A 27,956-nucleotide genomic window follows, 5' to 3' on the forward strand; every position below is an offset into this window, starting at 1 on the left:
TGGATTAAGTGATACCTTTCAAAAAGGCTGTGCAACATTTGTTTTGAATGAGTGAGCAATGGGTCACCATACCAGGCCATTTGGATGGCGTATGCTGTCCGGGTCTCTCTTCCCTCCTGGCGGCTGATGTTCTTGGCGGCTTCAACCACATCTGCTGTTGTCTGATAGTCCCTGAGAGACCACTCATGGACCGAAATCTCCCCATACTGCAGGACACCAACCTACACACCCATAGTCACAAACAGTTTACAAGTTTTAATACAAGTTTTAATTGTATGACTTTTATAATATTGTCTCAATCAATGCCATCTGTTTGCCTGATCTTTTTTGTCATTTTGTTTGGCACTGTAGTTTTAAACAGCAATGTAGCTTTTAGCACTAGTTCTATTAGGAAGACCTAATGTCACCTCACAATCATTTCCAACCAATAGCCACAAGACACAAGGAATATTTAAGCTGTCCATTTATTTCATTCGTTTGGTTTCAGATAATGACGCAGACGTTCACCAACCATCTTCCTCACCACCACCAGGTTGGCCCTGTCCAGGGGGGTAAGCTCCGCCCCTGCCTTCATCCTTGGCAGTCATAGCTGGATCTAAAAGCTTCCGATTCAAGCTACAGACAGAGCCTCCACCAAAGAATCTTATGTTTTGTTTCATAATATTTTTTGTCAAATAATACTAGATCTAGATTAAGAAGGCCTTGTCTGAATATTCAAAGCTTTGTAAACTATAAGATTCAATTTAGAGGAAAGATTAAAGATTTAGCATACTTATACAGTGTGAACCCTAATAAGTTGAGACTACACAAATGATTTAGGGTAAGTGATGCCCTCAGTTCTTTTTAGTAATGGGAAATCGACTGAGCTGACCAAATATGGTCTCTTCGTTGACTTAACTTATATGTTTAATTACAGATAACTTCAGTGTTTAAGTACAGATAACCTAAAATGGCTAATAGACCAAACGTCCACATTTTGCAGCGTTTATATTCTTTACTTGCTTACTCCCAGGGCCGTTTATATTGAAGTTGATATTTAGTCACACCATGTTGGTGTTTCGTAACATCTAATTTTTACGAGGTGGGTCCTTAGCCTAACACTCAACCCTCAACCTGGAGGACCAAGACATACAGACATACACCAAGGACAATTTAGCTAACCCAATTCACCTATAGCACATATCTTTGGACTGTGGGGGAAACCAAAGCACCTGGAAGATACCCACATCAACACAAAGAACATGCAAACTCTACACATAAATGCCGACTGACCCAGCCAGGAGTCAAACCAGTGACCTTCTTGCTATGAGGCAACTTCACTACCCACAGCGCTACCTTGTTGCCCCTGCATGTATTTAAATATCTTCTTACTAATTTAACTTTTCTTTTTCGTCGGATCAGTTCAGACATGCCTCCGTCCTGCTGCTCTTCAGCAAAAATCAGCATCACAAACAAAATGACCACCTTGTGTCATATAACAAATAACGACCAATCAGCACGATTGTCAGGGTAGAAGTTCAAGCGCAACCAATCATTTTAAATAGAGACCTGCTGAATCATTTAAAGAACATAAAATGTTAAGTTCAGAGAACTTAAAATATTAATTAAAAGTTTTTTGCTGCCTAATGAGTAAGTTAAACACACCTGTTAAAGTTTTGAAGCCAAAATTTGGTATTTCAAGTAATGTCAAGATAAATTGACTTAATATCTTTAGTAATGACAACAGTGTATAATGTCTTAACACACAACTGGCATGAATTAACATGCTGCTAGAATGTTCTTAGCATGTTGTTAGCATGTTAGCATGAATAGCATTATTAACAGAAAAGTTAAATACTATTAACCTGACAGATTTAAAGCTTTTCTATGGTAACTATACAGTGCATAGACTGTATTCATACTAACCCTGTTACTTTTGCAGAGTAGTGTATATATCTGCCTTTATATTTTAGGAACAGATAATCACCATATTTGGGGGTCCATTACATTAAAAGAAAAAAAAAAGAAGAAAGAAAAACACTGGTCTTGCAGAGGTTTAAGGTAATTTCCGTATAACACACAGAAGTAGCAATTTGTATGTTGTTGATAACTCTAAAACGAGATGAGATTGGCATCTCCACTATGCGCTCTGCCCACCAACATGAAGGCCCAAAACTGCCGGAGCAAGAATTGCTCCACAAACCAAAGGAATTTCCTTTTACCTCATGTTGCCCCCAGTCTGCCTAACGCCTTAAATAGCTTAAATAAAACACACACAGAAACACACATTAATTTATCCATCTCTCATTCAGTCCATCTGTCTATCCATGCATCCATTAGTCCAAATTCTCTCTCTTTCTGGTCTAACACATTTCATCTACCTTACATTTATACATTTCAAACTCTGTCCCTCTTTGTCCTTCTCCTCTAGAAACCACAAGTTCTGTCTATTCGCATTAATAATGTGATTTATTTTCGCCATCTGCCAGTGCTGTTTCTGGTCGGGCTGAGTTCTTGACTGTGGTTTTGTTACTCAAAGTCGCTCATACCAGCTCAATGCATCAAAGCTAGATGGAAGTTAGAGCTGCTGATGACAGGATTTAAGGTTAAAAAGCAGGTCTACATGTCTGTCAAAACCTCAGCCAGGTCTCTGTTACCTACAATCATGCAGTTTGAACAGCGTTCTCAGACCAATAAAATGACATGACCTTTCCAGTTGCTGTTACACATACATCTTATTATTATACATATTCAAGTTTTACAGATTGCTAACACAAACAATTTCTAACTTACATACTGTAATATGTAAACAACAACAAAAGGTAACTACAAAAAAAGTAGCTAATTGTTTAACTCAACTAGTATAACAGTTTTTGCAATGCCAAGTTTGTGGGTTTGATTCCCACGGACAGCAAAAACAAATAAATAAATAAATAAATAAATAAGAATTGTACACGACCTTAAATGCTTTCTATACCAACACTTTTGTAAATTCCTGATATTTGCCCATTTTGTGGACATGTATTTTTCAAATAAATATTCATGACACATCAGGGCTGGACAAAAATTCAATATCAATATATGTTGCGATAGATTTTTTTCAATAACAGTGATATGATTTTGAAACTCATTTCCGGTATTTCCATATAAATTTGCACATATATATATATATATATATATATATATATATATATATATATATATATATATATATATATATATATATATATATATATATATATATATATATATATATAGCAGCAGTTGGCTTCTTCGCAGAAATTTTTTGCTACAAAATGAGAGCCCTGAATACAGATGTAAATAAACAAGCAAGTAAGAACAAGTAAGAAAGCAGACGAATTAGTTGATGAGAAAGGAAAGACTAATGCAGTGGTGTGGAAGTGGTTCGGCTTTTTAAGTTCCGATAAATTTATATTTTGCGTGCTCTGCAAGATGTGCAGGAGAGTGGTGCCGATTAGCAGCGGGAACACGTCAAATCTGTTCCACCTGATAGAACATACTGAGAGTCAAAAGATGAGGCATCATAAAAGTTTAAGCCAACCTGTCGCCTCACCAAACCAGTGGTGTCAGAAGAGAAGACAATGAAGCTAACACAGATGGTTACATTAATAGAGATATTCAATCTCTTAAACAATAAATATGTGTTATACAAAATATTATCTAAATTTTATAAGAACTATTTTATGTTAACCTTTTAATTAAATTAGGTAATTACATACATGAATATAAATAAACAGATAGAACCCTAAAGGACATTCAAGATGAAAAGCAACAAAACTATGAATATATTCATCTGTTTGTAAAGGCTAAATACAAATAAAAGGTGAACATTAATTTTTTTGTACTTTTTTTTAAATAAAATGTTATAAAAGCCTGGAGGTATTAAGACTTTGCAAATTCAGTTTTCAGACATTTGTAGGTACAGACATCTATTGTGTGTGTTCTTGCCAGTTTTTTACTTTCTATTTAATATTGTCCATATCGATATCGGAATTCTATAATATCAACCGAAATTAAGAAATACATTGTGATATAAACTTTTGCCTTATCTTCCAGCCATATGACACATCATGTCAAATTGTAACTCAATCAAAAATCTTAAAGCTAACTTGCAAGTGCATAAAATAACCTTCATTTAGAACCATAAAAACATTTTATCCGACAAATCTGAACGAAGTTCTTACATATTTTTAATCCATACTGAAAAAATGTCTGCAAAATTGTTGCAAAAAAAATGTATATGTGTTGAAGTTAAACAATTTAAATTTAGTAATGTTTAACTTAATTAGTTTGTTTAAATTCAGCCCAAATAAACTCTTTATAGCCACTTAACTTTATATATTTTTTATTTAGTAAATCGAAGGAACCATCTTTGATTAATTTTTTCAGTGCACATAATAAATGGTTAAAAACAGAAAATGCATCATTAATAAGCACCATGATACCTGCATTTGCTCAGGGCTAATGTGGAACTTGCTGAGTATGTTGCTGAGGAAGTTCTGCACCTCATACCAGGGGTAGATGCTATTAGAGCCATCTAAAACAATCACTATGTCCATGTATGTGGTGCATCCTGTAAAAAAAATACACCAACAAATGTTTAGTTAAATGCACTTTTTTGCTTAAAAGAAACAGGTCAGAGGTTTTTAGGATGTTTATCATACTCTGTGCCGTTGGTGCAATGACGTCATTGGGCTCCATGTCACTGGTGACAGATGCACAGATTCCTGTGCTGAACAGAGATGTTCCACATTCCTGGGACCACAGAGGAGCGCATGCCTAGATGACATGGAGAAAAAAGTTTACATCAAAGATTAAAAACCATTTACTCACTTACTCATTATCCAAATTTTACATCCTTTCTCAGAGATTTCTTATTTTTAAATTTTACCTTTCTGTGAGTCTGTTCTGATTGGTAAGATTGCTTTGTTGTGATTGGTCAACCACTTACCACGTGTGTCCAAAATTAAATAGGAAATTGCATTAACAATAAAGTGCAAAATGTACATTATTAGATTCTTTGCACAAGTTTAGTGGTTAGACTTTGAGAAAGTGCATATGCTCTAAAATATGTGTTTGAATCGTCAAAAAATACATGAATAAAAACAATGATGTCAACAATACAAACTATATTATATTTTTGTGGCCGGGTCAAAGTACACATGTATCAATTTAAAAAGCACAATAGGGATGCTTTAAAAGCGCATATAATTACCTAAAGTGAACGTATTTGTATGTAAATGACACATCCTTTTTTTAAAGGTATTGTCCTTGTGACTGATTTAGTACCTTTATATCATCTATAAACATTGCTAACTTATTTTGAGCAGCATTTACTTTTAACATACGCCTGATTGTTCCACAAAAACCATAGATTTTGTTAGCACTGCATGTTAAATTCTGTGTGTAAATGTTAAGTCTGGTATTTAACTTTTTTTCTGACAAATTGTGCCTGTTTAAATGGAGGGAAACTGTGTGCTGGTCAGACCAATAAAATCTACTGAAGTGAAGTAAACCAGGGGAAGTATGACAGGGACACAGAAAGAAAGAAACAGAACCAAAGATTAAAGATATAATAGGTAGAGCAATATCATATTATTGAGGGACTTCTTCTTACACCACTTAAAATTGTGGGGTTAGTACAAATTTTTTAAGAAAATTAATATAAATATTTAACTTTAAATGGGACAGTGAAGACAATGTTCCATTTCAGACATTTAATTCCAATGCCTTTTAAACTTTATACTCATAAAGATCCTATAAAGGATATAAGTTTGGATAAAAACGGAGTAGAAATAACGATGCAGAAAAGAACTTTTTTTCAGAGCTTTTCAACATTAATGATACATTTTGTTTTCACACATCAAATCAGCATAATCGAATGATTTCTAGACCAAATAATTTTTTCCCTCAAAGGAATAAGTGACATTTTGTTTTATGACAGATTTATTTTCATATTTCATGAATGATTTGATGCCTGTTTATGCTGAAACTGCATAAATATAATCAAAGTTCAGGTATTGTTGAGATCTATTTTAAAACATTTTCTCTGAATTATCATCGGAAGAGCAGATGAAATGTGATTTTTTTCTCTCCTTTGGGAAATAATCACCGAAATTGGTACACGATAATCATGAAAAGAGAGGGAAAGTAAATATGAATCAAGAACTTTTGATAAATTCTGGTTATTGTCATAAAAGCTTTAACAGAGTTGGCGGCTGCTCCTGCAATGAAGCAATTTAAACGTACTTGGGGTGAATGGGGGAGAGGGGTAAGAAAACACATAAAAATAGTATGTCTTCAAAGCGTACGATTTTATTTGCCTGAAAAACCATTGTGAGGATTGGTGAGGGAAAGAATGGAGAAAAAGAAAACATGCCAAAAGTTGAAAGAGGGAGAATGAGACAAAAGAATGACGGCTTTGGAAGGAGTGGTTAGACTAAAGGGGGGTAAATGTTCTGCGATTCCCCACCCTGTTATTATGAAGGCTTGAAACAGAGGGATGGAAGGATAGAGAAAGGGAAAGGAAAAAGGAGAGAATGAGTGAGAGAGACAGAACTGAAGTGGCGATGAGGGTGAGAGGTGCTATGGCTTTTCCACGGCCTGTCATTACAAAGGGCTTGAGTCACATTCCTATCCTGTTATAGCACTGACCAGCGGAACAAACACAGACTTGCAAATCTTCAAACAGGTACATTCAATTAAACGCTTTGCTTGGTGATATCTGAATCCTCAATGTGGGGTTCATTATGTCCATGCTGGGACTGATAGTTTTAGTTGGCATTCATCATGGTGAACTATGTGTGACTCCATTCCAGAAGCTGCGCTCACTTGCTTTCTGTTTAACCCCCTGTCACACAAACACACACACAAAAACATATTTTTGTATGAACGCAACGGCAAAGCATTCACTCGTTCTCGTAAAAAAAGTCTGACTACTGGCAATAGCCACCCAGCAATTCCACCAAAGCCACAGCGGAGCGGCTCCAGAACTGGACTGATCTGGTTCACTGCTTTTGCCCAACACAAAAAAGCCTTGTGTGTGTGGAAGAGAGAGTGTGTGTGCGGGTAAAAGAATTTTAGAGGCTGAAACCATGAATATATTATGAGGAAAACTGGCTGCTTTGCTCGGCTTTGGGTCAGGTGAGGTTTTAGCTTGTTTTTGTCTATCACTCACTTATCCATCCATCCAACCAGTCATTATATTTTTGTGAATACATCACACAAAGAAGGAAACTAAAATCATCTGAACCCAATCCAAATCTTTGATTTTCTTTTGTTTCAATCCAAATCAGAACTTTTTCCATAAAAAGTTTTTCCATAAGACAATATTTCAAGTCTTTTGTGGCAGTTTTGTGAAAGAAGTAGCTTTAAAATCCCATTGTTATTCAATATAAATCTTGCATTCCAACCTAACCCTTCTTGGCACATTGTTAAGGTAAATAGTAGTGTCCATTTTTTTTGAATGAATCAAGATTTTTCAATGAACGATTCATTCAAAATTTGATGTGGTTCTCTTGAACCAATGACTCATTTCCAGTAGTTAAAACAATAGTTCACACAGAAGTTAAAATTTTGTGGTTTCAAAACTTTATGACTTTGTTTTTTCACTGCACACAAAACAGGGCACTTTAAAGAATGTGTGAAACCAGTGGCCATTGACATAGTAAGAAAAAGAAGTCAGTGTGGAGGATGAGTAATTGACAGAGTTTTTCTCTTTGGTTGTCCAGTCCCTCATGTTATTATAAACCTATTAGACCTTGGTTCGATCTGGTTCAAAATGTGTACTGTAGATATTATGTATATCTCCACTGATTTACTCATTTTCTACGTTAAGTGGTTGTAATCTTTTTATTTGGGCTGAATTTAAACAAACAAATTAAGTTGAACATTACTACATTTAATTTTTTGTTTAAATTCAGCACATAAATTGTTTGCAACAGTTTTGCAGAAATATATATTTTTTCAGTTTATGAAAGGATTTCTGTCAAATACATCAAAATGTACACAACAAAATTGTAAAATAAATTAATAAATAAATAAATAAACAAAATTTGGCCAAAATATCCCTTTAGCGGGCAATCAGGCTGCCATTAACAATAGATAATTACAATTGAAATTGAAATCTGTTTCTTATACAAACCAGTCATATGATGATTGAAAGCTCATGTCCTTGTTCATAGTGAATACTTTGTAAAAAATTATTAGTTACTTAAAGTACAAATTGCCTTAAAAGAAACAAGCTGACTTTACAAAAATAATGTAGGTAAACCCATTGTAACTTGGAACTGTTAAGCTCGGCAAATTGTACTCACCTTTTTAAAAAATAAAAGTAAACTAATTACTTTTTCCAATACACATTTATTATATTACTTTTTTTCAGCTTTTCTGTATCCAGCAAAATAAAAGTAACTAAAATAAATCTGCTCTTCCAGACTCCAGTGTGTCTTCTAAATTCAATACAGGCTATAATCGTAGATTTTTATAGACTTAATGAAGCACCAAATATGTAACATTGTAATAATTGCAGTAATTATTTTTAAAAAAGAAATCCTAAATTAGTCTGAAACTGTAAAAAGGATTAGGTGACTTAAAAAAAAAAGTGAGTACAATTTGCATAGTTATACAAATTCAACTTAACAGTTCCAAGTTACAATGGGTTTACTTATATTATTTTTGTAAAGTCATCTCGTTTCTTTTGAGGAAATTGTTTTACTCGCTTTAAGTAACTAATCACTTTTTTACAGTGGGAAATCAGTGAACTGAGTAAATGGCACTTCAATTTATCATTTTGTTTTCCACAGGAAAAATAAAGGCCTGTGGTCATTCCAGACCTTGATGGTGAGTGACAAAACCTTCATTTTTGGGAGAACTATTTTTACATACGCACACCCATACAGTATATGAACACTGACACTATAATGTGTCATTCCAATAGTGGCCACTGTTTTGCAGGTGGTCACAGGCAAATGATAGACTGGTCATAACAGATGGTGGTGGCTGGATGAGACAGAGGGGATTTTAGAACCACTCATTCTAATGCCACACCACAAACATGTACATACTCATGCCTACTCACACACATGGTGTATGTATATATATATATATATATATATATATATATATATATATACAGTTGAAGTCAGAATTATTAGCCCCGTTTTTATTTTTTTCTTCTTTTTTAAATATTTCCCAAATGAAGTTTGACAGAGCAAGGAAATTTTTACAGTGTGTCTGATAATATTTTTTTCTTCTAGAAAAAGTCTTATTTGTTTTATTTTGGCTAGAATAAAAGCAGTTTTGAATTTTTTTAAAAGTATTTTTGGGACAAAATTATTAGCCCCTTTAAGCTAGTTTTTTTTCCGAGAGTCTACAGAACAAACCATCGTTATACAATAACTTGGCTAATTACCCTAACCTGCCTAGTTCACCTTATTAACCTAGTTAAGCCTTTAAATGTCACTTTAAGCTGTATAGAAGTGTCTTATATATATATATATATATATATATATATATATATATATATATATATATATATATATAACATATATATTATATATATAACATCTCTTAACAATTTAACAATCCAAATATTGCTTAAAATCATCTACAGATGCTCGAATATAATCTCACCAGGAAGCCGTCTGAATCAGTAGGGGTCAGGGTCATCCCCAAATGAGAGTTTTTAAGATTTCGAGACACATTCTGAAATGCATTTTCACCTGTACACAGAATAGCACAAAAGCATATAGTTAACTAGCACTCGATGCACAACACTCAGTTTATGTACATTTCAGTTTACAGACAGTGAGTTCATTACCTAGATTAACTTTGGAGCAATTGGAATTCTCATCTTCCACAATGCACTTGTAAATATCTCCCTTCCTATTATTTTGTGGTCCATCCCATGGAGCACCAACTAGAAGTCTGTTTAATAAAACAATGCATTAGTCAAAATATAATATCAAAACAACAGTCCAGGCTCATTGGAAATACGTGACCCAGCCTACAGTTTTGTGAAACATAAATATATATTACTGTGGACCGGGGCTGGCCATAAACGTTTGGGAGCAGAATCATTTTGGAGCAGAATCACTTTGCTCTTAGTTATTTAGTGGAGTATTGCCATTGCATATCAGCCCACAATGGTTTATTGTTCATTTAATGCAGTCAATAAAACTGAAAAGTAATGCTTAAAGATTTGCCACATTTCTTCTACTTATTATATACTCATTAAAAAAGCAAAAAAAACAACAATTAACATTATACAGAGCAAAAACTGATTCATGAATAAAATAAGTAAGTGTTTATTATTCCCTGTTCCTGCCTTTGACTTATTATTTAACTGGTGTCTAGATTTTAGAGAGACAAGTTTCAGAGATTAAAGTAGGCTTAAAACTCTTATAAACATGTTTCAGGAAAAAAAAAAAAAAAAAACAGTGTGCAAAATATGCCAGCGAGAGACTTCAGTAAAATTGCATTTCAGTAAAATGCTTTTTAGACCAAGTTTAAGCTTTGTCTTTTAAAACCGGGAAAAGATCAAAAATTTCAGACGAAGTTTATTCATTTGTAATTGCCTATTTTTAATGATTGTGCAACTAGATTATGTTTTTAAAATCTTGTTTACCTACATTAAAATGCTAAAGAGGATCTTGTGCTTGTCTCTGCTCATATTCATTTTCTGCTCCTCTTTTTTTGCGCCTAAAGAATATATTTGTTTTATTTTTGCTGTCCAAATTTTAAAATAAATAATCAGGTGAGAGGCAGGCAATAAAGGTCATGGCTGTGTCTGTGCACAGATTCAAGTTCATGTGGTATCCGGTCTCTCTTGCAGGTTACCTTAGAAGAGTAACTCGTACTGCGAGAGAACACATGAGAAATGAGATGCTGCTAGCTTCCTGATGATCACATGACCTTTACCTGTCAATGATCGTTTAATGTTCATTAAATAATGATCATTTTATATAGATATTTGTTTCTTTATTGTGAATATAAATAACTATTTATGTGCTAAAGCAATGTCAATAAAGATAATTTGTACAATGCAAATAAAAACGATTTTAGCAAGAAAACGGCTCAGACCACTAGCGTGAGGTGGAGGCCCTAACCGGCCTTTCCATTAATTAACCATGATCAGACTGTAGGTTTTCACCACCAGAGGATAGACTTTATTAAACATGATAAAGCCAAGATAGTGCAGAGCAAACTTTATAGCAATCTATAGTCTCACAGTTTTCTTCCCATGCACCTCTAAGTGTTCTCATTTTAACTTTTGACCATCTTGTTTTACAGAGAGGTCTGAGGTTTCATGTTATTTTTGGCCCTGACAACTGCAACATATGCAACTGTTTTCACACCAGAGATGTCTTCTCCATAGATGCACTTCTTATGAATGTTTACATACATTGTCATGATGGTACATTAATTTGATAATATATTACTCACTCTCCTGAATGCCTCTTACAGATATAGCTTCATACGAGTATTTCACATATATAATCAGTGCTTTACATATTCAGTTATTGTCTAGCTTCTCGTGTGTTACTCCTGCTCCTCTGCAAGTTTACTCATCTTACACAAACCCAGTTTTAGCCTGGCTCATGTTTACTGCACACGACTGCATACTTTTAGAGAATACTAAATCTTTTTCAAGGGCTACATTTTGGAAATCTCTAATACATTACTTAGAGTATGTATTCTTATATGATCCTTCTTGTATATGTTCACGAGAAGGTGAGGCTTGTCATACACATTACTTAGACCAGCGATTAACTAACCTAAATCCTTTCTTAAACACAACCAATAGGATTTTCAAAACTGCAACCAAGTACTTTTCTTCTACCTTACCCTGCTTTTACCTGTCTTATGGAAACGTGCTTCAGTGAACTCAAAGCAATGCACTGCAACCGCAACACTGTACAAAGTGAGCTACGGAGCAAACTGACAATGCCAGAAAGATTATCCATATAGTGATGGATATGTGAATTAAACCTATTATGCAAATTAGACCTTGTTAATTTCATTCATTCATTAATTTTCTTTTCGGCTTAGTCCCTTTATTAATCTGGGGTCGCCACAGAGGAATGAACCGTCAACTTATCCAGCATATGTTCTATATAGCGGATGCCCTTCCAGCTGAAACATCCATACACATACTCATTCACACACATACACGGACAATACAGCCTACCCAATTCACCTGTACCACATGTCTTTGGACTGTGGGGAAAACCGGAGCACCCGGAGGAAACCCTCGCGAACGCAGGGAGAACATACAAATTCCACATAGAAATCCCAACTGACTCAGCCGAGGCTCGAACCAGCAACCTTCTTGCTGTGAGGCGACAATTCCTACTGCACCACTGCGCCACCCCACTGTTCTTTGTTTTGTGATTTTTATTGTGTTTTGTGCAGAGAAAATAATTTTTTATTTACCAATACTATGTCTCTGTAATTATCATTAGTGTTTAAAGGAACAAAAATTGTTAGCATTGGTCATACTGCACTATATCATTTATTATAAACTACAATTGAAACAGATTTTGAGGTACGTTTTTGCAGTTTCACAAAAAAATGTAGGCTGAAGCATGTATTTCCAATGAGCCTGTGTTGCAGCACAAGGAGCAGCACAAACAGCACTAAAAAGCACACTCTGAAAGAACAGCAAAACATTCCATAATTTTATGCCTGTTTTATTATGGTTTGCAATCAACCGACATGGTTTGTTTACCCTGAAATTAAAATTTTGCCATTATTTACGCATCCTCGTGTTGTTTCAAATACAAAATAAACTACTTGTGACTCATATGGATATAGTTTATGATCTCTTTATGAATGTTTTGAATCTTGACAGTTTTGGATGAATATACTTTAAATGGAGGAACAGAAATATCTCAAATTTGCTAAAAACATCTTCAGTTTTGGAAGATGAACAACATGACGGTAAATAAATGTTGGCAGAATTTTAATTTCGAGGTTAATTAACACTATAATAAACCTAGTTCTTAAATCTACATGTGAGTTACAAAAATAAACAAGTACTAAAACATAACTTACAATTTCTCTCCATTGTCATCATGCTGCAACACAGAGAAACCAAACAAAGCATCTTCTGGTCCACTGAAGATCCTTGGTCTCTTTACATCAATATTAAAACATTCACACAGCCCTAAAGGAGAGAGAGAGAGTGCAAGAGTTGTATTAGTACTTTGTAGTATAGAATATAGTACTAAATATTATACACATCTATACTCCAAATCTAACATGTTGGATCATTTGAATGGCTAAATAGAAAAATGAACAAATCAGATATGATGAATAGGTTTATCGTTAGTCAGGTTTACAACAAGGGTTTTGTATTTCTAGACTAATTTAATAATTTTTCTCTGATTTCAAGGATAAGTTATTGTCAGGATTAGATTTAGGAGTAGGGATAAATGTTCAGCATGTCCGAACAAAAGACCTTACTTAAAAATATACATGGATGCTGAAGTTGGTAAGATGTTTTAAAAACATTTATTTGAAATAGTAATGATCTGTAATATTCAAAATATTTTGACTGTCTTTTTATAGCAGTTTAATTCAAAGCACTAAATAAAGGAATTACTTAAAAAGCATACATGCTTAAACATTTGCTATGGTTTAGTAATATTTATTTAAAATAAAAACAACAACAACAAAAACAACACATTGTCCAAACACTTCTGTTATAAAACTACCATTGTAGCCAAATAGTTGCTGCTGTAAATTGAAATGGTTCAGATTGCATTGCATACTTTCATTTAATTTCAAATGTCTACACACAAATCTTGAATACATTTAAAAAAAATGCATCTATATGCTAAGATGATAAATATGTGCAAACATATCAGAACATCTATCTACTATCTGGGCTCGGTTCTCAGTCCACTACATTATAAGACAAAAGTCTTGTCACCTATCCAAGTTTTGGGAACAACAAATAATAACTTGCCTTCTAGTTGATCATTTGGTATCAGAAATGGCTTATATGAAAGGCAAATGCCTCTAGATTATGCGTATTTTACCAAAATAAAATATGATCATGCCTTGATTTTTAATTATTTAATTACAACAGTAAAGTTTGACTTTGCTTGAATAAGAATTAATATTGTGTATGACTCCATGAGCTTGAACGACTGTATCTATACGTCTCTACAATGACTAAGATAACTTATTAATAAAGTCATCTGAAATAGCAAAGAAAGCGTTCTTGCAGGACTTCCAGAGTTCATCAAGATTCTTTGGATATATCTTTAATGCCTCCTCCATCTTACCTCAGACATGCCCAATAATGTTCATGTCTGGTGACTGGGCTGGCCAGTCCTGAAGCACCTTGACCTTCTTTGCTTTTAGGAACTTTGATGTGGAGGCTGAAGTATGAGAAGGAGCGCTATCCTGTTAAAGAGACTGCCCTCTCCTTTGGTTTGTAATGTAATGGGCCGCACAAATGTCTTGATACCTCATGCTGTTGATGTTGCCACCCACTCTGCAGATCTCTCGCAAAGCCCCATGCTGAATGCAATCCCAAACCATGATTTTTCCTTCATTAACCTTAACTGATTTCTGTGAGAATCTTGCGTCCATGTGGGTTCCAATAGGTCTTCTGCAGTATTTGTGATGACTGCGATGCAGTTCAACAGATTCGTTTATTTGTTGCTCTTACAACTGGGATTGACGACAAGGCTTTTGTCAGGTAGTGTACACTTCTATTCCCCAATTATGAGGCAAAACCTGTCATTCAGAAATATGGCTTTATACATCCTTGCTATGTTGATGACACTCAACTTTACCTCTCATTCCAGCCTGATGATCTGGAGTACCTACACTAACCTCAGCAAGTCTGACAGACACTTCTTTGAAGGACCATCACCTTTAACTAAACCTTGCCAAGACATAATTTTAGGGAACCCAATACTTAAAAAAAAAAAAGCCAGATAGACACATCAACCATTTTTCTATAGAGAATAGTCAGAAACCTTGAAGATGTGTTTGATTATCAGCTGAGCTTAAAGACCACATGTCTAGAACCACCCGATCCACTAGATTTTCCTTGCACAACATTACAACATTTTAATAATATTCTACACAATATCTATTTGCTAAGATTAAAAATATGTGGAAACATGAAGATATATTCATTTTGGTATCTCAAGTGTCCAAGCAGCAAGAGATTAAGAGCCGTGAGGAACAGCTGTAGTTGATGAATGAACTGCATGGATGGAGTGACAGAGAGACAGGAAAAGGCCAGAGAAAAAGAGTTTGCAAAAGAGAGAAGAGAGGGAAGGGCGTCAGTTGCAAAATTACTGAACATAGTGGTTCCCTGTTATGACATACAGACCTGGCCTTTATATGACTGTGGGAGAGAGAGAGAGAGGTGAAGTGAAAGTGAAGTTCACCAGTGGATTTGTAGCTCATGGCAAAAGCATTTCAAAATAAACCGACTGACCAAAACAGCCTTGTGGAACAAAGATGACCAGTCAATCACACTCCCAGCATAATACCAACTCTGAAACATATCTGTTTTGTGTGATACGGGTTTTGACCCTTCATACACTGAGGTCTCATTCACTGTGGGTAAAGTTATGCTCTGAGTGGATTTCAGAGGATTGTTTACCCAAAAAGCAAAAGGGGAGGCTTTGAGGGAGGGGGCAGGCAGGGAACCAAACTCTACAGACCACAAACAGGGTGCCTACATTTCTCTCTTTCAGTCTCTCATCTTCTCTCTCTCTCTTTCCAGTGGAAGGAGATCATGCAGGGGGATCCATATGAATCAAAGAATAAATGAGACAAGCTTTTTTGTTTTTTCCATCCTAATATTCCCATAGTTCTCTTGCGCTCTCATTTTTTCGTTGCCTGTTTTGGACTCTTCTTCCTTTGCTGTAAGTTGCTCATTATCTAGTCATGCAGTGCTTTTTAAGGTGTAGTTTTATCAAAAATTGAATCCATGACATTTAAGTTTGTAGCACTATAATATGCCACATTTACCTTACAAAACTGAAGGTTCTTTGCTTCCATCAAAGGTTCAAGAATAACCTCTAGCATCAAAAATGGCATGTTACTGTACAAAAAGGTTTCAATGTGGAGTTTTCCTTTTACATTAAGTAGTTCTTTCTCCATAATGGTTGCATCTTCACTTCCAACCACTCATCAAGGCCAGCCCATGCCATCCACTCTGCCCACTGACTATCTGAAGTACCTGTTATCATTGGCCTTAACTCTCTGACCTTTGTATGTTTCCATCACAGCGCTATTCCTTTACTACTAATGTATTCAGTACAAAAAATACCATAATACTATCATAACAAAATTAACATGTCCTCTAAATATCATATGCTCTTTAAACATCTTCCTCCCCTCCCTACTTTGTCAATTTCCTTCTGTCAATGTCTTTTCAGCATGCTTCATTGTAAAAACTGTTGGAATATTCAATCAATTCCATGCGTGTTTAATAAAAAAAGGTCAGGAGAGGTTTTTCTTCAAGCTTTACCATATTAGCAATTTATTGGATACAAACGAATAATTTGATTTACAGAATTCTGTTATCCTCAATGCAAAGCAAACATTACTGTAATAAAGTTTACGGCCCTTTGGCCGCCGGGAAGAAGGAGGCGGAGAACCGACGGAGCTTTAAAATGATTTATTGATAATAATGACGGCAGCTCCTCACGGAGACTGCCATTTAAAATCAAAACAAACGGACGGCAGCTCCTCGCGGAGACTGCCGTCAAACTGAAAGCAAAAGTAAAATAACATGCCCGGGCCCGGTCCTCTCTCGGCTTCCTCTGCCATCGGTCCTCCTTTTATGGTCCAGAGCTCCTTCCGTGGGATCCGAGGCAGGTGCGCACCGCACGTGTATCCACTCACGCGGTGGCCTCACCCCGTTCCCACGGCTCTCGGCCACGCCCCCTCGCCACAATTACATTCAGGAGGTGCGCAACAACTTTCGTTTGCTGACTTCAACTTATATAGGCAACTTATATTAACAGGTGGAATTTAGTGAAATTTGTCACTTGTCAATGATTCTCCAGTCTTCCATTGGCCGCATCCATACATACGTCCTCTTTTTCTATGAATTCTCTGCAGAACATTAAGAAGCACAAAACTTTTTCAGAACATATTCTATGTTCAGTTTTAACACCTTTCTGCTGACAAGAAGTGCAGAGCTCATTTACAGTGCATCAGTGCAAAGTTCTCTGTATCGCCAACAGACAAAAACATCTAGCTAGCAAAGCTATGCTCCCTCTCATGCAAAACCCATCCGTTTTAACAGTCTACTTGTCTGCTCGATAATATTCCATCTCATCTCCTTCAAGCTATATCCACTTCATTTGTACAGTACATCAACATATCCCTTTTAGCAGTCTTCGATTACACCACTGCTCCTAAAAGCCATGGTAAATCCAGCACTTTTAGAAAATTACAGACCAGTATTTCTTCTTCCATAGCTTAAACACTTGAGTGAGTTGTATTCAACCAAATTTCCAAGTCTTTCTTGTGCACAACAGCGTCCTGGACAGTAACCAGTCTGGCTCAAAAACAGACATTCTAAGATAGATTTTCTCTCAGTTGTTGAAACCTTGAGTCTTTGGTTTGCAAATCCTCAGTACTAATCTGTTGAATTTGTTAGATTTTTTTGTCATTTTTCACTTTTGACATGATTAACCACCAGATTCTCCAGTCAACCCTCCACTGGCATGTCAGAAACAACATTTCAGTGGTTCAAATTTTACCTCTCAGGTAGGTCATTCAAGATGTCTGGGAATGGTGAGGTGTCCAAGACATGACAGCTACTGTACTCTCAGAAAAAAAAGGTATGCAAGCTGTAACCGGGGTGGTACCTTTTCAAAAGGAACAAATTTGTGCCTAAAATGTCCATATTAATACCTCAAAGGTACATATTAGTATCTAAAAAGTGCATAAGTGTTCCTCTTAAATGTTGTAGGTACTAATATATACTTTAATGGACCCTTTAAGTTCTTTTTGAAAAGGTACCACCCCAGTGACAGCTCATCTACCTTTACTAAATCTAAATGTATGATAGCTTAAACACTCCCTCAACTTACAGTTTTTCTCGATTGCTTGGATGCAGTTGTCAACTGAAACTCCACATTTTCAAAACAGTTAACACACAGGCCTAAACAGCGGCACTCATGGTCAAAATGACACATTTTGCTGGCAAAAGGCACATACCGTGTCAAAACATTTAAAATATGCAACAAAAGCTAGTTTTACCTTCAAACAACACAACTTGCAAACAAGTATATGAGCTCTTCAATTAATCATTACACAATGGACAACAAAATAAAAAATACAGAACTCAGTGCACCACCATTGCTTGTCATTGTAGCCTATTGCCAATGCCATTTGTTGTCTTTCTATTTGAGCTGTCAAATTTGCCTTTTTGCAAAGAATTGAATCCAGAATAAGAAATGCTTTGATTACATTTATATTGAATTCATGACAATTTTCAAACTGTGGCTGAAAACTGAAATACTGTAAAAATAGACAAAAGTAATAAAATACTGTAAATATTAGAGAAAACACATGTAAACCAATATACAGTCAAATCTATTGGGAGTATAAGACATAGCCACTATTGACCTCCTCCATCCATGCTGTCACAGAACAACACAGACCTTCCACCATTTTATAAGGTTTGCAGACTGATTGCTTTTTGAAGATTTGTGTGAAGTAGTGTCAAACCGGTGCTTCACTGAATTCATATTGATGTTGGTAGTTTCTAATAGTTAGGAACAGATGGTTTCTGTTTGGTTACCATGACTAAAACAATGGAGTTTGGACTGCTTGAATGACATCCGTGATAGCTGTTTTGAAAAATGGTGGGGAAAATGTGTCAACCCAATGAGAAAGAGTTTACACATTTGCAAGACCGGTCTTTTGCTCTGCTGGGATAGTGAAAATGAAAATGAAGTGGAACCTAGTTTCTTTAACCAGGTCAAAGCAAACAAGAAAAACTGTAACTTGCTGCTAGTGAGACCAAGAAAATGAAAGCACATCATTGTATCTTAATTTAAATATATTTTTGTTAGTCAGTTATCTACTAGAAACAAAAGTGATGAATATCATCGGAGGTAAAGTGCTTCAAAACCAGTCCGCTATATGTTTCAGGCCCAAAACTCAAACTGGTTTGTTAAATAAAATAATAATCTAGCCTAAATAAAATTAAAGTTAAATACTCAGTTTCAGAGAAGCCTGTATTAAACTGTTTTCACAGTTTTTTTTTTACAGAACCATTAGTGGCACCGGTCAATTACAATTTAATTCATTTAATCAAGCAGGTAGTTTGATAAGCATTTATAAAGTAGCCTACTCGCAGCAGTACTGAAGTGTTTCAAGATAACCTTGCTTGAACAAACTCGGTTGAAAGGGTAAGAGAACTCAAAAACTTGTTGTGAGAATGGAGCTTATTTGTGCCAGTCAGTCAGATAAAATAGTTTAAGCAGCTTGAATGGTATAGTGGTTCCATGCGAGTATGCTGTGCAGCTAGATCAGAATTGTCAGATGAATGAGATACGAGCTGGGCCTGGAGTTCCCCCGGCTCAGGTGCTGATGAGACTGCGGTGTGGGGAGGCAATATTTGTCTCATTAGTTTTAGGCCTATTGGCAAATGTCTCAATTAGGTTTAGCTGTTTTAAAGAGAGTTTACTCATTTTGAACCTTGTTTTAAACAATAGCTATCTGAACTGTATTTTTTAGCGTGTGCAAATACCGCGAACACAACTAAAGCCAATAGATTTCTTTACCCATATCCCACCATGCAAGTACATACACACTTTAAAACACAAAAGCACACAACTTTTTTTATTCTCATTATTTCTTGCTTTGTCAATATATTATAGTGTAAACTGTTCAAAAATCTATTTAAATTATATATAAAAAAATTAATTAATTAAAAAGCTGAATTAATTTGCGTCCTCTCATGGTAGGTACGCACAATGAGTGCAGCCGTACAGCTGCAGGTTTTACTGTTAGTATAAAGCAAAGTACGGCTTTTTTTACCAAAAGCCATCAAAGTAAAATGAGGCCACTGAAGCAACTGATAATTTGAGACAAGAGTGACGTGTCACGAAAGCAGAGCTTTTATTACGCCTCAGCAAACCGCTTCTCGTTCTTCTGGTCTTGATCATGTTTTATCTAAATACATTTTAAGCTTCTGTTATGTGCTGTGTTGTGCAGCCTAATAAAAGGGACAACATATTAAAGCATCTTTAGTGTTTTTCTGTTTTTCAATAAAACCTATTGTGCCTTTAATTGGCATATTATGGTGCCATCCAAAAGAGGCACAAGGTTGCTTTCACTCTTTCTGTTCCATGCTGGCAGAATAACTGGCCTATACTTCTAAACAACTAAAAGACACATTTTGTTTTGTCAACACATGAACCTACTTCTATTAATCTATTAATCAAGTCGTTCCTTAATTATTTATTGAAAAAACAAAAAAAACTTGCTACATACACACTTTTCACAACACCAACATAATGTTGATTTGATTTTATTATACTGCCTCATTTCTACACTAAGTTTCTTTGGATAAAAGCTTTTGTTAAATGAATAAATGTAAACATGTTTTTATTAAAAAGTAAGCACCTCGACTATAATTGTCACGGCAGCATGCAGAGATCATGAATGAGATTATGTGTTTTTTGTACAAACTAGCCACTAACTTGCCAAAATATAATTTAAGTATGATTTGTCATTTTGTTGGTATAAAGCAACTTCAATCTTTAGTCTTTTCACCCACACAGGATTGCATTTGCTGATGTTTACAGTCGATTACAAAAAAAAAAAAAACAGTACTACATTTCTTTGTCATTTGTCACTGATTCATCCAATAATGTAAAAAAGTCTTTATGAGTCACTGAAGCATTCATTCAAACCAATGTTTTAACAATAATTGCACCAATTAATGAAAAACCTCCAAATTAACAGCAGAAACTTAAATGTTAAAAAGCTACAGCCACAAAAACTCAAGATTTTCCAATCAATAACTTTTGTTTTTATTGAAGAATATGCTAAAAAATATTGAGATTATTTATACAGTGCTGAGCATATATAAGTACACCCCTCACAAATCTATCCTTTTACATTCATATTTTTAATAGGAAGCTATACAATATTATATTTGTGCATATACATTAGATTAGTCAGTACTGAAGCCAAATCTGGAGCTTATCTAACAAATTAAATTATAATAAAAAAAAACTAGTACACACAAATTTATATGTTATAGAGAAATATTAAATACAAATTTTAAAAAAGAGGAAAAATCAAGAGAAGCAAAAAAAAAAGAATTTGTAGGTTGTATTTTGCTTGAATTTAATTTAATTATCTTTCAGTTTCTAGATATGTCTGGTGACTAAAAGATAATTTTAATAAATCGATCTGTTTAATAAATCTGTTTTGTTTAAATGCATCCAAATTATATTCCCTATATTCACTAAGGAATTGATAAAAAATATTCATTTTCAAAATGGGGTGTACTCAATTAAGCTGATCACTGTATATAGAACCTATCATAGAGGACCAAACAAAAAGGACACATTCAAAAGCATTGAAAAAATGTACAAAAGCATACACCTCACTTTAACTGGGTGCTCAGCCAAACAGCAAAAAGTGCAAAAATATATATTCAAAAGGCGGCAACACCAACTAACTAATTAAAAAGGCTGACACAAGGCGTATAACATTTCAAGCACATGGCTCTTTATCAGCCAGTGTTCATCACAATAAGTTGCTTCTTTTTACCTCCGGATCACATGATCTCACATATTATATAACAACAAGCAAAATAGATAAAATGAAAGGACTCCTCTCACATGGTTATAAATATTTAAGAGTTTTTTTCTTCTGTTGTACACAAAATAAGTTATTTTGAATTCTATAGTAGGAAAAACAGCTTTCTTCAAAATATATTTTGTGTTCAACAGAAAGAATTAGTTTGCACAGTATGATTTTCAAAGTCATTGATCACAGTGCTTTTTACACTGCAGAACCTGTTGCTTTGGTGACAGAAGCTTAAACACCGCATGACTACAAAGAAACAATCACTAACAACTGGCTCGCAAAGTATGTTTCACAACTAAATGCACACGACAACTAATAAAGACAAAAAACGCAAAGCCACACATGAATATAGACTTCATGTGCAAGGCTGGAAATTATACCTCAATGTGAAAGGCTATCTCAGACAAAACATCAAAAAAGACATGGGTGCTCCTGCCAAAGTTTCCCCCAGCTTTCTTCACAAAGTCCAACACATTATAATCTGAAAGCCAAACCCGTCGGAGGGTTAAACAATCCAACCCGTTCCATTGACTTTGTATTGCGGGAAGCTCCTTCCTTGTCATTTCTAACAAATAACAAAAACAAATAAATCCAAAAAACTTCTATGTGACAAGGTGAAGGGTAAACCAGCTAAAAAAAGGTAAATTTTTATAAGTCTCTTTTATTTTTTATAAGGCTTTACAGTTCGGTAGCTTACAAAAAAAAAATGCTATTGGTTTATTTACTTGTTTGCAGTACACCATGTCACACATCCCTTATCCATTTGGCCTCCCAATCATCCTCATCTACCGAATTAGCTATGTCACTACCTCTCCACTGCACCTATAGCTGTTGTGTGGTAAGCGCACTGGCACCATTGTCCTGTGGCAGTCGTTACATCATCCAAGTTAATGCTGCACACTGGTGGTGTGAAGAGACCCCCCTTATGATTGTGAAGCACTTTGGGTGTATGGCCACACATGATAAATGCACTATATAAATACATACATTACATTACAGCAGCTTTTGGGTGTTGTTCTGTTTTTGTTGTAAGCCACAAATGACAAGAAGGCAGCCTCTTGCAATAGAAAGTCAATGGAATGGTCTGTATTGTTTTACCCCTTGGTGTGGTAGTGGCCTAAATGTGTTCTGTCTTCATTGCGGTCTATAATTCTTCCCTGAACTGAATCTTGCCAATGATAATCGCCAATGAGCTTTTATTAGTCAGAAGTCAAATAACACAACACAAATTTTGAATCACCAACAGGTCCAGATATTTACCATGATAAATATTTCACAGGCGACACATTGGTGATAGCAACTTTGATTATTCACACTCCGTGACACTCATTTGAGTGAATGAGCTCTGACTTGCTTCCAATTTTGGACATTTAAAAGAGATTTAACAAATAAAAAATATGGGCTAAAGTAATGCAATGTGAACTTGCATAAGTATCACAATAACAACCCCCCTGCATCATATGGTTCCTGCCAAAACTAGCCTGATTTTGATACGTCCAAACCCTTCATGTGCATGATTTATGTGTCTTAAACTATATCCAAACTCTCTTCATCCAAAATCACCCTCTTCACATTTACACTTGTTGTGTTCTCGATCTTCAGTGTTTGTTTTTTTGTGAAAGAGATCTGAAGTATCTTTGGTTCTGTGTCTCAGCTCTGTGGGTTTTCTTGGTCCTTGCAGGCTCCGGGGCCTGTCATGACAACTGTAAACATTTATGTAGCTTGGTGGTGAACAGTCTGGAAAAGCAGTTCTGATTCTCTTACTCCTTACGCACAGAAAAACACACTTTTACACTATGACACACAAAAAAATCCATAGCGAAACACTGACATTCTCAGCCACTGCTGGAAGGATGTCACTTTAAATGAGTCTTTTTAGAAATGCAAATGTACAGTTCAGCCATGCCACTATGAGTAATATGTGAACACATATGGGACACATTACTGAGAGAGAACATGTTACCAAGAAACCCGCAGAAATGAGAAACAATTTGATCTATTTTAAATATGGTTTTAAAAAAGTTATGTTATTCCTACAGTCTATATTTGAGTCAAAGGTATAACAAGCATTTGTAATAAAGGAAAAATATTAAAAGACAAGAAATACTAAACTGCACAATGGCGCAGTGAGTAGCACTGTCGCCTCACAGCAAGAAGATGGCTGGTTTGAGTCCTGGCTGGGCCATTTGGCGTTTCTGTGTGAAGTTTGCTTGTTCTCCCCGTGTTCGAGTGGGTGTCCTCCGGGTGCTCCGGTTTCCCCCACAGTCCAAAGACATGCGCTTTTGGTGAATTGAATAAACTAAATTGGCCCTATGTATGTGTGTGAGAGTGTTTGGGTGTTTCCCAGTGCTGGGTTGCGGCTGAAAAGGCATCCAATGTATGAAACATGTGCTGGATAAGTTGGCGAGTCATTCTGCTGTGGTGATCTCTGACAAATAAAAGGACTAAGCCGAAGGAAAATGAAAAAAAATACTACTTAAAACACAATCGTAAATATGTACAAATAGTTTTGATCAGCGTTTATACTACAGAATGATCCGTTTTCAATTATTCAAAACTTAGAAAAAAATATGTGTAACCAACGTTGATGTAACCAATACACTCCCATGATAAAAAGTGTCATCTAAACATTTTAGCTCAACTTTTTGACTTTGTAAAACCTCAAATTATCAACAGGAGTCTAAGGTATTGATTTGGTTTTGCCAGTATATGTTTTGAGGGATTGTAGCCCTTGACATGGACTAAATCTTGGATGATCTTAGGGTGAGTAGAAAAATAATTTAAATTAATTTTTTTGAGAGCTGTACCCTTAATTTTTCTTGGGTTGAGTTAAAGTGATGTAAAATGAATGAATAAATAAATGGTAGAAGAATTAAAATAAATATAAATAACATAAGATGGTACAGTGGCTCAGTGGTTAGAACTGTCACCTCACAGCAAGAAGGTCGCTGGTTCGAGTCCTGGTTGGGTCAGTTGGCATTTCTGTGTGGAGTTTGCATGTTCTCCCCGTGTTTGCATGGGTTTTCTCTGGGTGCTCTGGTTTCTCCCACAAGTCCAAAGACATGAGGAATAGGTGAATTGGGTAAGCTAAATTGGCCAGTGTGTGTGTTTCCCATTAATGGGTTGCAGCTGGAAGGACATCCGCTGCGTAAAACATATGCTGGATAAATTGGCAGTTCTGCTGTGGCGACCCCTGATGAATAAAGGGACTGAGCCGAAGTAAAATGAATGAATAAATAACATAACTTATTTTCCTCAAACTTCGAATACATTAACTTTTGGGGAGATTCACACCACACCTTAATCACATGAACTAACTTTGATGTCATTAAAGTGTCAAATGATCAAATACTCAAAAAGCTTATTGATATTAATTTTGGAAATGAAAGAGTATAGTTCAGCATACAAGTTGTATATCAACTCATCATAGACAGATTACATTAAAATCCAAGTAACTACTAATGCCACACAACTAACCCTTGCAGACACACATTAATCTTTACCCCTCTGTGTGACATTGTATCGTACACAGTGTAAACCGAATCTCAAGACTTCTTAGGTCAGTTTCACTCAGTTCTTAAATCACACTTCTTTTCAAACAGACTGGTTGTATCTGGTCTATACTACAGAAAGCTTCAGTGGATTTCTTCTGACATGTATTTTACTTCTCTGCCTTTTACTTTTCATGTTATGTCTCTATCAGCTCTCCTACGAGGTGGGGGCGGAAGGCCTGAGAGTGAAGTGAGAAATGCAGGGAGGAATTAAGGGGGCAAGAGGGTGGGATTCCCAGAGTCCACACCTGTGTTCTCCATCTAAAGCTCAGCAGAACATAACAGAGCTTGCTCATCACACAGCATCTGCAGAATCCATCAGCAGCCATAGTGCATATGCACAAAACAGACCCCGGCACCTACAGTATGCAGACTAAACAACACATAAACATGCGTATGATGATATAGTTAGTGACATTGCACTTGACTACAGTCTGGAAATACTTCATCCGCAACTGTTGTGCTCCATTAAAACAGCATTGCTAGCATTTACAGTAACTTCTGCAGACGTGTGATTTTGTATACCTAAAAAGTAGCTATTAAGAAGGCTGCATTTTATCTTAAATCTTAGTTTCTTCCGGTCCTGAATTTAAACAAAAGTCTCCCTCACAATCTCCATCTTGCTGACGTCTGGATGAAGTTATTAGAAGATAAAACTCTGTAATGTAAGTAATTATTTTGTAAAAGGAGCGATCTGGTTATGATTAGATAAAAACATTTTCATTCTTTACACTTTAATTAAATGCAATCAACTCTATTCTTGAACTTAAGTGAGCCACATCAGTAATTACGGTATCATATAAAGTACAACTGTGGTAAAAAAGGACTGAGGAAAAACAGGTCACAGACAATTAACAGTCATGTCTTGTAAGTGGAGAATGTTTACAGATGACAGTTGGAAACGCCAGTATTTACAGATTTGTATTAAGAGATTATTTTACATAAAGCTGACTGAGAGAGAGAGATTGAGAGCATGCAGCAGTGCAGCACATACAAACCCACGCATATGATACTGCATTTAAACTTACCTTTAAGTAGAATGGTGATCTTGAATAGCAGCAGGTACTTGTGAATCTCCATTGGTCAGTTATGTAATTTCAGTCTCTTTTTTTCTCCTTCAATTGGGTTTTTATCAGTGATTGTAAATAAAGCGCGCTCATTTATGCAGGCGCGCGTGCAGGCGCATCTTCTCTCAGGTGTAGATGTGCTTCTTCAGCGTCATGCTAGATCTCACGCGCTCGTTGTGCAGTCCAGTCGCGCACACACCGCTCTCACACTCCTGCGCATGAAAGACAGTACTCTACAGTATTCTGGCCAGGTCACTTTTAGCTCAAAAATAATCAATTCATAAATAAATAATAAGTAGGGGAAGGATTAAACATTTGACTATGTTTCAAAGATGAACTACAAACTTTAGACACAGCTGTGCGTGTGTGATTAATAACGAAAACAACATTTTCAGAAATCCAAATTGTTAAACACAATTGTCAAAAATGGAAAACTTGTGGAAGCCAATACAAAAAATGTAGGCCTATTAGCTTCCTTTATACACAAAAACAATAATAGTTAAATGGTTATAAACTTTCAATTTCAGTCATCATTTTAGTGCCCCCCTAAAGAAACGTTGGACAAGGGAGCTACAAATTGCGTGTCTGTGTAAACACGCAGATTACTGTTATTAAAAAAAAATCTTGATAAAACATTTAAGCAGTTGGGCTTACTTAAACTTACCGTCTCGTTCCCCTCATATACAAAATAAATCCGAAATGCAGGTCTGCGTAGCTCCAACACCTGCTGTAGCTAGTTAAAAAGCCCGCGCTGATAAATCCATTTGTCGCAAACGAGCAGTTGCCAAAATGAAAACATTAGCAAAGACAACTGACAGTAATATAATTTTCCTCCGATTTTCTGTTATTGAAGAAGTCTTTATCCTTTATATATCAATTGTGGAAAGCATTATAAATTTTTGCACAGCCTTTTTGTTATTTATTGAGTTAATAACTGCTTTCTCTTGACCACAACGTGTCTGAAAAATACCTACAAGAAAATGAAAGAGCTCCTTGATTCTGCAGCAAGACCTCGTCTGCCTCAGTCAACTGAACTGAACCGTTTCTGACTGAGCCTGGCCCACAAACTTCTCTCTCTCTCTCTCTCTCTCTCTCTCTCTCTCTCTCTCTCTCTCTCTCTCTCTCTCTCACTCACTCTCTCTCTCTCTCTCTCTCTCTCTCTCTCTCCATCTCTGCGTGTGTTTTTGTGTCGATGTAGCTACGCGAATCAGTACATGAGATGTGGTTTTGTTGGAAAGTTTTAAGGGGAAAAGAAAATAGTATTGCAATTTCCAACCGGAGTGAATCGAATAACAAATATATTATGGATTTGGCAACCCCATGTAGATTCTGGTTACGATAACAGGGGCCAATTAGCTTGCTTTTCCTTTTAAATATTCCTTCTTGTTTTGTGACAGAATTGAGTTATGTTTATGACTCTTATAACGCATCATTTTGTTGCTAGTAATTGTAAATGTCTCTCTAGCATCAAATAAAAAATGCTGGCTGACCTCTTTAAAAAGAAGTAAGATTT

The 27,956-nt window shown here is 35.6% G+C and overlaps 1 protein-coding gene across 2 annotated transcripts in view; it reads right to left on the bottom strand.

Annotated features, from left to right (window-relative positions):
* Positions 1-27,490, bottom strand: part of itga10 (integrin, alpha 10) — a 77,162-nt gene extending 49,672 nt beyond the window's left edge. The window contains exons 1-8 of one of the 2 annotated variants that reach the window (XM_005157916.4): positions 27,418-27,490; positions 26,405-26,655; positions 13,057-13,168; positions 9,821-9,927; positions 9,634-9,722; positions 4,665-4,779; positions 4,446-4,573; positions 73-221 (exon numbers count right to left, since the gene is read on the bottom strand). In XM_005157916.4, the coding sequence (XP_005157973.2) occupies positions 73-221; positions 4,446-4,573; positions 4,665-4,779; positions 9,634-9,722; positions 9,821-9,927; positions 13,057-13,168; positions 26,405-26,456 (752 nt within the window). In that variant the 5' untranslated portion in view covers positions 26,457-26,655; positions 27,418-27,490. Of the gene's footprint in view, positions 1-72; positions 222-4,445; positions 4,574-4,664; positions 4,780-9,633; positions 9,723-9,820; positions 9,928-13,056; positions 13,169-26,404; positions 26,656-27,107 lie in introns of both variants that reach the window. The other variant, XM_003200156.6, reaches the window with a different exon arrangement.
* Between the last annotated feature and the right edge of the window lie 466 nt (positions 27,491-27,956).

The sequence above is a fragment of the Danio rerio genome, chromosome 16, assembly GCF_049306965.1.
Source record: "Danio rerio strain Tuebingen ecotype United States chromosome 16, GRCz12tu, whole genome shotgun sequence".
Classification (NCBI taxonomy): domain Eukaryota; kingdom Metazoa; phylum Chordata; class Actinopteri; order Cypriniformes; family Danionidae; genus Danio; species Danio rerio.